The sequence below is a fragment of the Lutra lutra genome, chromosome 9, assembly GCF_902655055.1.
Source record: "Lutra lutra chromosome 9, mLutLut1.2, whole genome shotgun sequence".
Classification (NCBI taxonomy): domain Eukaryota; kingdom Metazoa; phylum Chordata; class Mammalia; order Carnivora; family Mustelidae; genus Lutra; species Lutra lutra.
The window spans coordinates 62043744-62059636 of NC_062286.1; the positions used below are offsets into that span (position 1 = coordinate 62043744).

At 41.0% G+C, this 15893-nt stretch overlaps 1 protein-coding gene across 2 annotated transcripts in view; it reads right to left on the reverse strand.

The window, feature by feature from the left end:
- REL (REL proto-oncogene, NF-kB subunit) overlaps nucleotides 1–2556 on the reverse strand; it is a 28225-nt gene extending 25669 nt beyond the window's left edge. For both annotated transcript variants that reach the window (XM_047746617.1, XM_047746616.1), the window contains exon 1: nucleotides 2274–2556. In XM_047746617.1, coding sequence (XP_047602573.1) covers nucleotides 2274–2283 — 10 coding nt within the window. In that variant the 5' untranslated portion in view covers nucleotides 2284–2556. The remainder of the gene's footprint in view (nucleotides 1–2273) is intronic.
- Between the last annotated feature and the right edge of the window lie 13337 nt (nucleotides 2557–15893).

Below are 15893 nucleotides of genomic sequence, written 5' to 3' on the forward strand. Positions count from 1 at the left end.
CTAATGAGATTATGATCTGTTACTTTTACATTCCATGTTTGTTATTTTACAGGTAACAAATCCGGCTACACATACCTATTTACATATGACATCCGGTGAGAAAAGAAGAAATGGTCTTAAGTGCCTGGTAATCAATAAAAATACTTTTTGAGGTTTTAAAACTACCTTACTACAAATAATCTAAACTAGACAGTGTTAACTAACTAAGCAAAATTTTTTTCCCATTACTCTTTTGGTTCAATTACTGTTTCAAAACAGAATTAGAATTTATAATTTACTGACTCTTCTTCTCTAAATCCTTTACAAATGATTAAGAAAAATTACTCCCAGATTCCTTTTTAAAAATTTCTTTGGCAGTTTTCAAACAACTAAATTACAATTTAAATAACTTGTCATATTTTAAATAGTCCCATTTTAATGTAACTCCAGAAAAGGCAAAAAAAAAAAAAAAAGATAATTACCCTACAACTTTTCGTTCCTTTAATTTTTTTCCCCCTTCAATTTAGGGAATCAGTCCTCACTACAGCACAAACTATAGTGCCATTAAACAAATTTAAATCGTATCACATTTTTGAATGATTTAGGTCTTACGTTATCCTCTGTGTAAATGGTTCTTTTCTCTTTTAAAAGAATTAGAAGTATTACACTCATGCCACAAATTAATGAAGTTTGGTTAAATTGGCAGCAGTCTGACCTTTTTTTATAACGCTTACCATTCTTTACTACTTTCATACAAAATCTCTGTCAACCAATAAATTAGCCAAATATTTCAGATCATCTTTGGACTTTTAATCTAAATGTGCTTTTAAATTATAAATTTACAAAATTATCTGAAAGTTTGGGGTCACTGAAGTGGGTAAAGAGAAAGTTGAAATATTTTAAACTACACTTGTATTCGCACATAAAAAACCACAGACAAACTGAAATCAAATGTCATGTGAACCACCCCAATTTCCTTTTCGGCCTACAGCAGTAGCTATGGCATTGTTCTGCTCAACCCCTTAAAAAAAATCCTTTAATGCTTTCTACTTCCTCTTCTCAGCGAGACATCAGCCTCTGAGGGTCACTGAACCAGGGTCTTAGGAGGACGCGGGTCAACCAGAAACAAGTCCCCCCAAACCTTCAGCCTCCTAGTATAGCGCTAATTTACCCTACCAGGCCTCCCTGCCTCTGCTCCGTCTGCCGGGAAAGGGCCCCGTGAACCCTGCCGGAATCCTGTAAAGGTCCAACTCAAACACAGTCTACTTGATTTACTTCCCTTTAGGTTACAGGCAGATCTAAACCACGGCTATATATATGAGATCCCTCCCTTGCCCTCTAACCTGTTCCTTGGTAAACTCGTCGCCCCCCGCCCGCCGCAGCAAGAGGTTTACGCATCTATTAACTGAAAATGAATTGTTACATTAGTGATGTAAAGTTTTCATTTCCACTCCTATTTTAAATTAAGCGCGGATATTCTAATACTCCTTCCCCCTTTCTTCCAACAAAGAAAAAAAAAATGACTTCTCCGTAAACTAGAAAGTACCCGCTTTATAGGAGAAATCATCCACTTTGTTGAAGCAACATTTCCACTTAAGACCTGTTAAGATAGCACTGGTGACTTTTAAAGCCGCACCTCATTTTGTACAACTGTCAACACATCAGCGGTCACCTCCTGGCGTTTGATGAAATTAAACTAAAAAAAGGAGAGTACTCCTGAGGTCTGAAGGTTCTTCATTCCTGTTCTAAAACATAAAACCACCATTTCAATATAAATCAATTTTTAAATATGAGAACTCTCCGTCCTCGTTTAGATTCGTGTTACTTCCCTAATCCTAAAAATCTAGTCGCTGGGAATTTCTAAGGTTCCGGCTATTATAATGGCATCAAAGTACAGAGCATTACTTTGATTTCGCACGCAAACCCCCGAACCAGGTAACTTTAGGCTGACAATCTTCCAGATGAGACGATTTTAAATTTTTTTAAATTTTTTTTTTAAGATTTTATTTATCTGACAGACTGAGATCACAAGCAGACAGAGAGGCAGGCAGAGAGAGAGGGAAGCAGGCTCCCTGCTGAGCAGAGAGCCCGATGCGGGACTCGATCCCAAGACCCTGAGATCATGACCTGAGCCGAAGGCAGCGGCTTAACCCACTGAGCCACCAGGCGCCCCAGATGAGACGATTTTAAAGACCGAACGCGCAGAACCGAAACCGGGACCCCGACACTCTGAGCTGCAAAGACCCCCGGACAAGGTCCTTCCCGCAGTCCAGTCCCGCGTCTGAGACACTCACCCGAGGCCATGGCTCCGCTCACCGCGCCGCCCCTCCAAGTGTCCTGACCCGAGGCCGCCACAATCAGCCCGCGTCGGTCCGGCGGCGGAGGGACTCTGCCAGCGGGACCCCCAGTCCCCCTGACCACCCTCGGGGCCTCCTCCTCCTTCCCGCCCTCCTCGGGGTTTGCGGCTCACACCTTCCCACCCCCTTAAGGCTAGCGTTCCGGATCACCCGGCTTCGCCCGTCGGAGGTGCGGGAGCCAGGGGCAGGGGGCGGAGCGCCGCGAGGACCGAGCGCCTGCGGGGCCTAGAGACAGGCAGCCTGGCGGGAGGGGGATTTCCCGCGGCTGACGTAGGCCCCGCACCACCGCCTCCCCGCGGGCCTGCGCTCCGCCCCGTCCGTGACCTGCGCCCCGCCCCCCGCCCTGGCTGTCCCGGGCTCTGAGACTGGGTTGCTGCTGCGAGAGGCGGGATCTTCGGGAGCGCAGGGAACGCTGGGAGCCGGGCGGTGACAGTCCCGAGCGTGCGAAAGCCGCCGACTCCGGAGAAATCCCCCTCCCCCAGGTTGTTCTTAGGCGCGTGGTTTAAAGTTCAGGAGCGGGTGGGAGGGCGCGGTGACGTCTAGGGGGCCGGCCGCCTGGGAGCACTTGGGGGCGGGCCGGGCAGCGAAGTGGGGCTCGCTCTCCCGGCCCCGGGGGGGACGGCGGCCTGGGGTTTTCGATGGGTGGTTCCCCCCTCTTCCCAATTTCGTATATGCAAATCGTCGCCCCCGCGCCGGCGGGCGGCGCAGCACCGATGTCCCGGTGCGCCCTGGAGGGGAAGTGCGGAAGCTGCCGGCGCCTGTGTTCGTTTGTAATTCACGTATTTGCATGTGGGGACCCCCGCAGTCTGATTTTCCCCCGTTCTGGTCTGAACTGCGACGGCTCTGTCAGCCTTACGTACTTTACCTCCTAAAACTTTTCAAACTCTTTTAAGATCGGCACTTCAGGTTCGTTACCTCATAGAGCTGTGTGGTCAGGATTAGTGAAGGAAACGCTGTTAGGAAACAGCTGAGGATTTGACAGATACCCACGAGGAAAGGGGGGGAGTGGATCGAAAATTTAGTGTGTTTAGGGCATCTAGTATAACTTTGCTGCTTTCACGGACTAAGAATCTCCTGTCTGTCAGTTTATTTACCTCATTTATAACATATTACTCTAATTTTATAGATGATGTAATAGGAGTTCAGAGAAGTTAAGTAGTACTTCAGAGGAAAAAATAAAAGGTAATACTTCAGAGAAGTTAAGTTCTGGTAACGAGAAGAGCACAGTTGAAATCCAGAGTTGTCTAAAGGCATGCTCTTTCCACTATATCTTACTGCCTAAAACAAGTGCAGAGAGGGAATGGGGATTATCAACCAACTGTACAAGTGCGGAAACTTGAGGATCCAGTTCTAGGGAAATAATTTAAAAAAAAAAAATAAAATCTCGTGGGGCGCCTGGGTGGCTCAGTGGGTTAAAGCCTCTGCCTTCGGCTCAGATCATGATCCCAGGTCCTGGAATCGAGCCCCGAATCAGGCTCTCTGCTCAGCAGGGAGCCTGCTTCCTCCTCTCTGCCTGCCTCTCCACCTACTTGTGATTAGTGTCTGTCAAATAAATGAATGGAATCTTAAAAAAAAAAAATCTCGTAATAGAAAAACCCTCCACAAGAAGTAGAAAACAATGAAACGATTTTATTATTGAATAAGCATTAAAGCATGCTGTGACGCACTGAAGAGATTATAAAGACAAAAAAAATCTCATTTATGTAGCCAGGTAGATAGAATCCATGACAGACCTGTTGTCTTTACCCAAAGGAAAAAATGATACGAAGTTACATCTGGAAGCCAAAAGCTGAGGTTTAAACACCCACAAAGACATGGAGGGGAAGGTAGAGTACCGTCCTCCCTGATACTTGCATTTCAAAGAGGTAACTTCAAGGCTCCCAAGAAAGACCTTAGCGGGATTCAGAACTGGCAAGAGGCTTACTTAGATTTTTCAAAAGTGTCCATACATCTCAAAGAGAGAAATCGTTTACAATTTTGATTTTTTCTAAAGGAATTGCTGATTGAAAAGAAAGGAGGTGAAGTTTCTTGTCCTTTTGGAGACTAGGGCATTTTTTTTTTTTAAGATTTTATTTATTTATTTGAGAGAGAGAGACATAGTGAGAGAGTGAATACAAGCAGGGGGAGTGGGAGATGCAGGAGTAGGCTTCCCGCTGAGCAGGGGCCATCTGGAGACTTGATCTCAGGACTTTGGGATCATGACCTGAGCCCAGGGCAGACACTTAATGACTGAGCCACCCAGGAGCCCAGGAACCAGAGAAACTTTTTCATTTAATATTTTAGACTTGTATTTACCCTTACAACCCCAATGTCAGAGCTGTATGGGAGAACTGAGCCGAGATGTTTAAGAATCCATTATGAAGGTGACTGACAAATAGGAATGGAGAATATTTTGCATGTATTTGTTTATATTCCACCTCCAGAAACTGATTGGTTTTATGTACCTCTTGTACTTAATAGGGGATAATAATGTTTGTTTACTGAAGAGTTCTGGGCCAAACAAGAGTCTATCCCAATTGCAGACTTCAGACCAGTTCTAAAACCACTCCAATCTATAAAATCATAAGTTGCAACTAAAGAGATTTATTAAAACTACAGAATTTTGAACTAATTAAGTTCTATCTTTTATTTTTCAAAGACTCTGACTTACTTAAATCTCACTAATAGGACAGCATGTTTATATTTACTTCCAGGGCTATTTTTATTTGTCACATGAATAAGCTATGGGTTTTATTATCTCCCCTTTTTATTTATTTTTTTTAAGATTGAATTTATTTATTTGAGGGAGAAAAGGAGAGAGCGAGTGAAAGAGCATAAGCAAGGGGAATGGCAGAGGAAAAGGGAGAAGCAGGCTCTCCTTTGAGCAAGGATCATGACCTGAGCCTTCAAAGGCAGACACTTAAGCTTAACTGCTTAAGGTGCTAAGCCACCCAGTTGCCCCTATCTCACCTCTTTAAAGGTTTTTTTTTTTTAACCTTTCACTATTTGTTTTTAAATATTTTAAAATTTAGTTTTAAGATTTTACTTATTTTTTTTAAGATTTTATGTATTTATTTGACAGACAGATCACAAGTAGGCAGAGAAGCAGGCAGAGAGAAAGAAGGGGAAGCAGGCTCCCCGCAGAGCAGAGAGCCCAATGCGGGGCTCCATCCTAGGACCCTGGGATCATGACCTGACCTGAAGGCAGAGGCTTTAACCCACTGAGCCACCCAGGCACCCCAAGATTGTGTTTACTTATTGAGAGAGAGTGTGTACCTGCATGCATCAGAGCTGGGCGTAGGGGGGGCGCAGAGAGAGAGAACCCCAAGCACACTCGGTGCTAAGCCTGGAGCCTGACACAGGGCTTGATCCCATATGTATATATTTTATATATATACACACACACATTTTTTTTTTTTTAAGATTTATTTATTTTAGAGAGAATGCACAACCTGGGGTCAGGGCAGAGAGAGAGAAGCAGACTCCTTGCTGAACACTGAACCTGACTTGTAGCTCCATCTCACCATCCTGAGATTATGACCTGAGCCAAAACCAAGAGTCAGACACTTAACTGACTGAGTCAACCAGGCACCCCAACTCCCCTACCTTTCAGTATTTTCTAAAGTAGCTGAAGCCCCTCTTGAAAGATTCAGTCCACATACGAAAAATGAAAACATTTTAGTTGTATAGGAAATGCTTAATTTTTTGGATGGACTAAAAACAACAAAGGAAAGTAGTGATTTTTGATTTGGGGGGAACTTATGCTGGGGAAAAAGTTTATTACCGTAAAGATGATAAGCAGCTACTTGTTAGGGCTTAGAGAAAAGAATAGCACATGTCGTTTTTCCACAAGGGCCCTCAGTTATTGTTAGTGTTCAGGTCAACAAATATCTACTCTGTGCCAAGAACTCTTCTCTTGGGAACCCCATACTCAACCTACTCAACATCTTTTCTTCCAAGTTTACTCTTACCCCATATTTCTCGTACCACCAGATACAGGTACCCAGATACAGATCAGGAAGTTGGGGGCCATCTTTGACTTTCAGCATCTCCCATCTACCCCATAGCATCCAGTCACCAAGTCCTGTAGATTTTACCAATAAAATATGAGTCCATTTCTTCTCCACTTTATCGCCATTGTCCATGTTCACATCTTCATCATATCTCACCTAAACTCCTGGAATGGTCTCCTAACTATTATGCCCACCTATACTTTTGTCCCCCATGAAAGCCATTAAAACCCATTCAAATCCATTACTGCTTGAATCTTTTGTATGAATGCACATCAGATCTCTTTCTTCAGCCCCATCTTCTGCATTCCATGTCCTTTGCTTTCACACCTTTCATAGCTTCTCATATTCCATAAGCCATGCTGTTTCTTATCCATCTGCCTAGAAGTTCCTCCCCAGAGACATGCCATGTTCATGGATTGAAAGACTTAATATTGTTTAAATGTCAAGTCTCCCCAGATTAATCCGTAGGTTTAATGAATCCCAGCTGAAACCCCAGCATTGCTGGAAATGACAATACATTTGATTCTCAAATGTATGTAGAATTACCAAGGCCCTAGAATAGCCAAGCCAGTAGTGAAGAATAAAGCTGAAGAATGTGCAGTACCAGATATCCAAAGTTATTACAAAACTATAGGAATTAAGACAGTGTGATACTGGCACAAGTTTAGACAAATAGAATAAAGGGCTGGATTAGAAAATCCAGAAACAGACCCATACATATACAGTCTCTTGTTTATTACATTCTGCACTGTAGGTGGTGGGGGGAAAGGAGGCCTTTTTATTAACTAGTGCTGGCACAAATCTGTCATCTGGAAAATAATAAAAGCTAACCCCCATATACATATACCCAAAATATTATTTAAAATGGATCATAGTCCTAAATGTGAACAGAAAAATAATAAAACTTCTGGGGGAAAACATAGGAGAATACCTTTGTGACCTTGAGAATGGCAAAGACTTCTTTTTTTTTCATGTTTTACTGTTTCTTTATTATTTTTTTTAATTAATTTTATTTTTTATAAACATATAATATATTTTTATCCCCAGGGGTACAGGTCTGTGAATCACCAGGTTTACACACTTCACAGCACTCACCATAGCACACACCCTCCCCAGTGTCCATAATCCCACCCCCCTCCCAATCCCTCCCCCCATCAACCCTCAGTTTGTTTTGTGAGATTAAGAGTCACTTATGGTTTGTCTCCCTCCCAATTCCATCTTGTTTCATTTACTCTTCTCCTACCCCCTTAACCCCCCATGTTGCATCTCCTATCCCTCATATCAGGGAGATCATATGATAGTTGTCTTTCTTCGATTGACTTATTTCGCTAAGCATGATACCCTCTAGTTCCATCCACGTCGTCGCAAATGGCAAGATTTCATTTCTTTTGATGGCTGCATAGTATTCCATTATGTATATATACCACATCTTCTTTATCCATTCGTCTGTTGATGGACATCTAGGTTCTTTCCATAGTTTGGCTATTGTAGACATTGCTGCTATAAACATTCGGGTGCACGTGCCCCTTCGGATCACTACGTTTGTATCTTTAGGGTAAATACCCAGCAGTGCAATTGCTGGGTCATAGGGTAGTTCTATTTTCAACATTTTGAGGAACCTCCATGCTGTTTTCCAGAGTGGTTGCACCAGCTTGCATTCCCACCAACAGTGTAGGAGGGTTCCCCTTTCTCTGCATCCTCGCCAGCATCTGTCATTTCCTGACTTGTTAATTTTAGCCAAGAGAATGGCAAAGACTTCTTGAACATGATACAAAAAGCAATAACTACCAAAGAAAAGATAGATAAGTTAGACTTAATTAAAATTAACTAACAGGTGCCACTAAGAGAATAAAAAGGCAATCCATATACGGGGAGAACATATTTGGCAGCACATGCTTCTGGTAAAGAATTCTGTGATATCCATGAAGTTACTTTGCTCAGATCTCCCTTCTAAAGAGGATCTACCTCAGCCTGCAAGCCAAGGCCACGTGATTCCTTGGAAGCACCTAGCCTATTATGAGCACAGTCATGGGACAAGGGCTCGCTATCTCTAGCCAGGACAGAACTTCTCTATGGGGAGTCATCATGTCAGAGCTCCTTATTGGACTGGCTGAGACTTTCTTGGAGATACACACCAATCTGATTGTATTCCTATCCAGTTCTTCCATTTCCCTTTTTACAAGTGTCCGACCTGTATCTGAAAACTCTTCCTGCCTATTTCTTCTTTCTCTCTCCTTTTTCTTTCATAGGTATTGCCCCCAGTGTATCTCTTGTACTGGTCATTTCATATTGGTATCTTCCTCCCATAGGACCCAGATGGTATACTGATTCATTCTACAAATCAGTAAGAAAAAGATGACTCAATTTTTTAAGTGGGCAAAAGATCCCAATAGGCACTTTACAAAATGTCTATGAGCATGTAAAATAATCATGTAAAAAGGTGCTCAGTCAAAAGGGAAATGTTCACAAAAATTGTAATAAAATATTGCTATACCTTCATCAGAATGGCTCAAATTAAAAGAACAATACTAAGTGTTTGTGAGAACGTGAAACAAATGGAATTCCCTTAAATTTTTTTGTGGGAATATAAGTTAGTACAATGACCTTAGAAAATTGGCAGTATCTACCAACCCTAAAATAATAAGTATCATATGACCCAGCAGTACCACTCTTAGCTAAATACCTAACAGAAATAAGTGCTTATATTTATCAAAACATAGGCAAGAATATTGAAGGCATCTTTATTTGTACTACTTAACAATATGAAAACAACTCAAATGTTCATCAGCAGCAGAATACATAAACTGCAATATATTTATACCATGGATTTCTCTCCAGTTATGAAAAAGAATGTATTATTGCCACATAACAATATGGATGAGTCTTATAAATGAAAAGTCGTATACAAAAAAGTACATACCATATGATTCCATTTATAGGCATACCTTGGAGATATTATGGATTTGATTCCAGACAACCACAATAAAGCAAATACTGCAGTAAAGTGAGTCAAATGAATTTTTCAGTTTCCCAGGGTACATAAAAGTTATGTTTATACTATACTATAGTCTATTAAATATGTAATATCATTATATCTAAAAAAACCCCTGATGTATATACCTTAACTTAAAAATACTTTATTGCTAAAACTAAAACTATCCTCAGAGCGTTCAGCGAGTTGAAATCTTTTTGCTGGTGGAGGGTCTTCTTGCTTGTTAATGGCTGCTAATCAGAGTGGTGGTTGCTGAAGGTTGGGGTAGCTGTGTTAATTTCTTAAAATAAAATAATAGTGAAATTTGCCACATTGATGGACTCTTCCTTTCATGGAAGAGGAATTACTAGATCATATATTTCTATTCTTAATTTTTTAAAAAGATTTTATTTATTTATTTGAGAGAGAGAGAGCATGAGAGGGGAGAAGGTCAGAGGGAGAAGCAGACTCCTGATGGAGCTGGGAGCCCGATGTGGGACTTGATCCCGGGACTCCAGGATCATGACCTGAGCCGAAGGCAGTCGCTTAAACAACTGAGCCACCCAGACACCCCCTATTCTTAATTTTTTGAGGAACTTTCATACCATTTTCCATAGTGAATGTACCAATTTACTCTCCCACCGATAGTGCCCAAGGGTTCCTTTTCCTCCGCATCCTCACCAACACTTCTTATTCTTTGTCTTTTTGATACTAGCCATTCTGACAGGTATGAGGTAATATTTCATTATGGTTTTGATTTGCGTTTCCTTGATGATTAGTAATGTTGAGCATCTTTTCTTTTCTTTCTTTTTTTTAACCTTTCTCTCTTTTAAGTAATATATAATGTATTATTTGCTTCGGGGTACAGGTCTGTGAATCATCAGTCTTACACAATTCATAGCACTCACCAAGCACATACCCTCCCCAGGGTCCATAACCCAGCCACCCTATCCCTCCTTCCCACCCCACAGCAATCCTCAGTTTGTTTTCTGAGATTAAGAGTCTCTTATGGCAGGGGCGCCTGGGTGGCTCAGTGGGTTAAAGCCTCTGCCTTCGGCTCAGGTCATGATCCCAGAGTCCTGGGATTGAGCCCCGAATCAGGCTCTTTGCTCAGCAGGGAGCTTGCTTCCCTCTCTCTCTCTCTGCCTTGCCTCTCTGCCTACCTGTGATCTCTGTCTGTCAAATAAATAAATAAAATCTTAAAAAAAAAAGTCTCTAATGGTTTGTCTTCCTCCTGATCCCATCTTGTTTCATTTTTTCCCTCCCTGACCCCCACAACCCCCACGCTGCCTCTCAAATTCCTCATAGCAGAGAGATCGTATGATAATTGTCTTTCTCTGATTGACTTCTTTCGCTTAGCATAATACCCTCTGGTTCCATCCACATCGTCGCAAATGGCAAGATTTCAGGGTTTTTTGATGACTGCATAGTATTCCATTGTATATATACACCACATCTTCTTTATCCATTCATCTGTTGATGGACATCTAGGTTCTTTCCATAGTTTGGCTATTGTAGACCTTGCTGCCATAACATTTGGGTGCATGTGCTCCTTCAGATCACTATATTTGTATCTTTATGGTAAATACCCAGTAGTGTGATTGCTGGGTCGTAGAGTAGCTCTATTTTCAACTTTTTGAGGACTCTCCATACTATTCTCCAGAGTGGCTGCACAAGCTTGCATTCCCACCAACAGTGTAGGAGGATTCCCCTTTTTCTGCATCCTCACCAGCATCTGTCATTTCCTGACTTGTTAATTTTAGCCATTCTGACTGGTGCGAAATGGTATCTCACTGTGGTTTTGATTTGTATTTCCCTGATGCCAAGTGAAGTTGAGCACTTTTTCATGTGTCTGTTAGCCATTTGGATGTCTTCTTTGCAGAAATGTCTGTTCATGTCTTCTGCCCATTTCTTGACTGGATTATTTGTTCTTTGGATGTTGAGTTTGATAAGTTCTTTATAGATTTTGGATACTAGCCCTTTATCTGATAGGTCATTTGTAAATATCTTCTCCTATTCTGTCAGTTGTCTTTTAGTTTTGTTGACTGTTTCCTTTGCTGTGGAAAAGATTTTTATCTTGATGAAGTCCTTGAGCATCTTTTCTTGTGTCTATTAGCTATCTAAACGTCTGCTTTACAAAAATATCTATTCAGATCCTGTGCCCATTTTTTAATCAGTTTTTTTTTTTAGTTGCATGAGTTCTTTTTATATTTTGGGTATTAACACCTTATCAGATATATCATTTGCAAATATCTTCTCCCATTCTGTGGCTTACCTTTTCATTTTCTTGATGGTTTCCTTTGCTTTGCAAAAGCTTTTTAGTTTGATGTGGTCCCAACTGTTTATTTTTGCTTGTTTCTTTTGCCTGAGGAGACATCGTAAAAAATATTGCTGAGGCCAATGTCCAAGAGATATTTTCATTTAGAATTATGGTTTTAGGTCTTACATTTAGGTCTTTAATCCATTTCAAGTTTGTGTGTATAGTGTAGGAATGTTGTCAGTTTCTTTTTTTGCAAGTAGCTTCCCAGTTTCACCAACACCATTTATTGAAGAGACTGTCTTTTTCCCTTTGTATAGTCTTGCCTCCTTTGTCCTAGATTAATTGACCCTATAAACATAGAGCTTTTTTCCCTGGGATCCTTATTTTGTTCCATTGATCTGTCTATTTCTGTGTCAGTACCATCTATTTTGATTACTCTGGCTTTGTAGTATAGTTTGAAATCTGGGATTGTGGTATTTCCAGCTTGATTCTTCTTTCTCAATATTGCTTTGGCTATTTGGAGTCTTCTGCAATTCCATACAAGTTTTATTTTTTTAAGATTTTATTTATTTATTTAGAGAGAAAGAGCGAGCACAAGTAGGCAGAGCAGCAGGCAGAGGGAGAGGGAGAAGCAGGCTCTCTGCCGAGCAGGGATCTTGATGCAGGGCTTGTTCCCAGGACCCTGGGATTATGACCCAAGCTGAAGGCAGCTGCTTAGCTGATTGAGCCCCCCAGGCACCCCTCCATACAAGTTTTAGAATTATTTGTTCTAGTTCTGTGAAAAATACTACTGATATTTTGATAGGGATTACACTGAATCTGTAGATTACTTTGAGTAGTTTAGGCATTTTAACAATATTCTTCTAATCCGTGAGCATGGTCTATGTTTCTATTTATTTATGTCAACTTTAATTTCTTTTAACAATGTCTTATCATTTTCAGAGTACAGATCTTTTACCTCCTTGGTTAAATTTATTCCTAGGTATTTTATTCTTTTTGATGCAATTGTAAATGGGATTATTCATTTCTTTTTCTGCTAGTTATTAATACATACAAACACAACAGGGTTCTGTATATTAATTTGTATCTTGCAACTTTACTGAATCAAAATGTATTTATTTTTGTACATTTATAAGATATATTTGTGATTTTTCTGACCAAAGTGCAATGATTTTTAAATCTCCTTAAACAAATAACTGAAAAAAGTATTCAAGGAAATAAAACACAAATGGGAAATTTAACCATTAGATTTTTTTGTTTCATACCAATCCTATATTTAGTCTAGAAAAAAAGCAAACTTTGAATGAAATGTTACTAAAATGCTAGTCAAATCACAAAATGTATTTCTTAAATAATAAGACTTGAAAGTCAAAATGACTCCTTGATCCGTTGGCTGCAGAATGCTGGTTGTGTTTAGCGGGCATTTAGCATGAATCTCATTGTACATCTCCAGCAGCATGCTTGGGTGACTGGGTGCATTGTCAATGAGCAGTAATGTTTTGAAAGGAACCTTTTTTCTGAGCAGTAAATCTTAATAGTGGGCTTCAGATATTCAGTGAACTGTATTCGAAATAGATGTGTTGTCATCTAGGCCTTGTTCTGTTTATAGAGCACAGATAGTAGATTTAGCATAATTCTTAGGAGCCCTAGAATTTTTGGAATGGCAAATGAATGTTGGCTTCAACTTAATGTTGCCATCTGCATTAGCCTGTAACAAGAGAGTCAGCCGGTCCCTTGATGCTTTGAAGCCAGATGTAGCTTCTTTCTAGCTATTCAAGTCCTGTCTTCTTCCAGTAGAAGGTTGTTTTGTCTATGTTGACGGTCTATTGTTTAGCATAGCCACCGTCATTAATGACCGTAGCTAGATCTTCTGGAGAACTTGCTGCAGCTTCTACATCAGCACCTGCTGCTTTGCTTCACAATTTATGTTGTAGAGATGGCTTCTTTAAACTCATGAATAAACATTTGCTAGCTTCATACTTTTCTTCTGCAGCTTCCTTACCTCTCTCAGCCTTCATAAAATTGAAGAGATTTAGGGCCCAGGATTAGGTTTTGGCTTAAAGGAATAAGGTTTTGGCTTAAGGAAATGTTGGGGCTGATTCAGTCTTCTATCCAGACCACTGAAACTTTCTCCATGTCAGCCATAAATAAGGCTGTTTCTCTTTCTTACCATTTGTGTGATCACTGGCATAGTAGCACTTTTCATTTCCTTCGAGAACTTTTCCTTTGCATTTACAGCTTGGCTAACTGTTTGGTGCAAGAGGCTTATCCTGGCTTTTGACATGCCTTCTTCATAAGCTTAATGATTTCTAGCTTTTGATTTGAAGTGAAACATGTGAGCAGCGCCTGGCTGGCTCAGTTGATAAAGCATGAGACTCTTGCTCTCAGAGTCATAAATTCAAGCCCCACATTGGTTATACAGCTTATTTTTTAAAAAAAAGTGAGAAACATGTGATTTTTCTTCTGCTTGAACACTTAGAAGACATTTCAGGGTTATTAATTGGCCTAATTTCAATATTGCTGTGTCTCGGGGAATAGGGAGGCCTGAGGAGGGGCAGAGAGATGGGGAACCACTGGTCTGTGCAGCAATCAGAACACACACAACATTTATTGATTAAGTTTGCCATCTTTTTTTTTTTAAAGATTTTATTTATTTATTTGACAGAGAGAAATCACAAGTAGGCAGAGAGGCAGGCAGAGAGAGAGGAGGAAGCAGGCTCCCTGCTGAGCAGAAAGCCCGATGTGGGGCTTGAACCCAGGACCTGGGATCATGACCTGAGCCGAAGGCAGCGGCTTAACCCACTGAGCCACCCAGGCGCCCCTTAAGTTTGCCATCTTAATGACTGCAGTTTACAAAGCAATTATAGTAGTAACAGTAGTAACATCAAAGATCACAGATCACCATAACAATTATAATAATAATGACAAAGTTAGAAATATTGTGAGAATTACCAAAATCTGACTCACAGACATGAAGTAAGCAAATGCTATTGGAAAAATAGTGCCAATAGACTTGCTTGATGCAGAGTTAACACAAACCTTTGAAAAAAAAAATCTGCGAAGTACAATAAAGTGAAGAACAATAAAAGAAGGTATGTGTGTATATCAAGTTCAAAAAACATATAAAACTAATTTTTTGTGATGGAGGGCAGAATATTGGGTACCCTTGGGGTGGATATTGATGAGAAGTAGCCCAAGGGAGCCTTCTGAGTTGCTAGAAATATTTTATATCTTGATATGAGTGGTGGGTGATAAAGACTCTCGCCTTGGCCAAACTCTAGTCAGGCTCTTCTGAGCCCCGTTTTTGACCAGTCCTCAGTCTTGGCCTATAATAACTCCAGTCTCTTAGCACAGATTATTTTTCCCACATCTTACACTAAGAGACTTGAACAAACACTGGCAGAGGTTCTAACCACTCAGCTCCAGGGTGATGACTTCAGCTCCCCGTAGGTTGCTGCTTGGGAAAGCACAAGACCCCCAAAGAATTCACTGTTTGTTCCAGCAACCACCTAAAGACAGGATGCCTGGGGGCACCTGGGTGGCTCAGACAGTTGAACATCTGCCTTCAGCTCAGGTCATGATTTCAGGGTCCTGGGATTGAGCCTCACATCAGGCTCCCAGCTCAGTAAGGAGTCTGCTTTCCCCTCTCCCTCTGCCCCCACCCTGCCCCACCACTTGTGCTCTCTCTCTCTCTTTCAGATAAATAATAAAAATCTTTAAAGACAAGATGCTTGTCTCCTGGTCTCTGTGGGAGAGTAGGAGCCTAACTTCGATAAATGCTGGTTAACAAACACAGATGGCTCCTTCCCATTTCTATAGATTTCCACATTCCTGACTGCTCACTGTCCCTCCTTAGCTCCCCCCTTCTCCATTGAAAATGCCCAGTCACCTCTGCACAAATCAAAGTTGAGTTCAGTTTACGGTGGACTCTCTTCTGTATTTCAATACCACTTTAGAGTCTGGATAGCCTTTCAAAAAAAAATTAATATTTATTTATTTATTCTAAAGAGAGCATCCTCACCCTTTCATGCATGCTGGTTCAGGGGGAAGGAGAAGAACAAGCAGACCCTACTTGGAGCCCAAGTGGGGGCTCAACCCCACAATCCTGAGATCATGGCCTGAGCTGAAACCAGGAGTCTGATACTCAGCCAGATGAGCCACCCAAGAGCCCCTGGCTTTGTATATCTTTAACATGGGTTACATATATTTTAAAATTGAGCTATATTGGTGGGTAAAGACTTGCACACTTTATGTATGTTATATATCAATTTTTAAAAGTATCTGAATAGACCTGAATAGAATAACTTTCCCCACGAGGGCCACACAAACTGCAT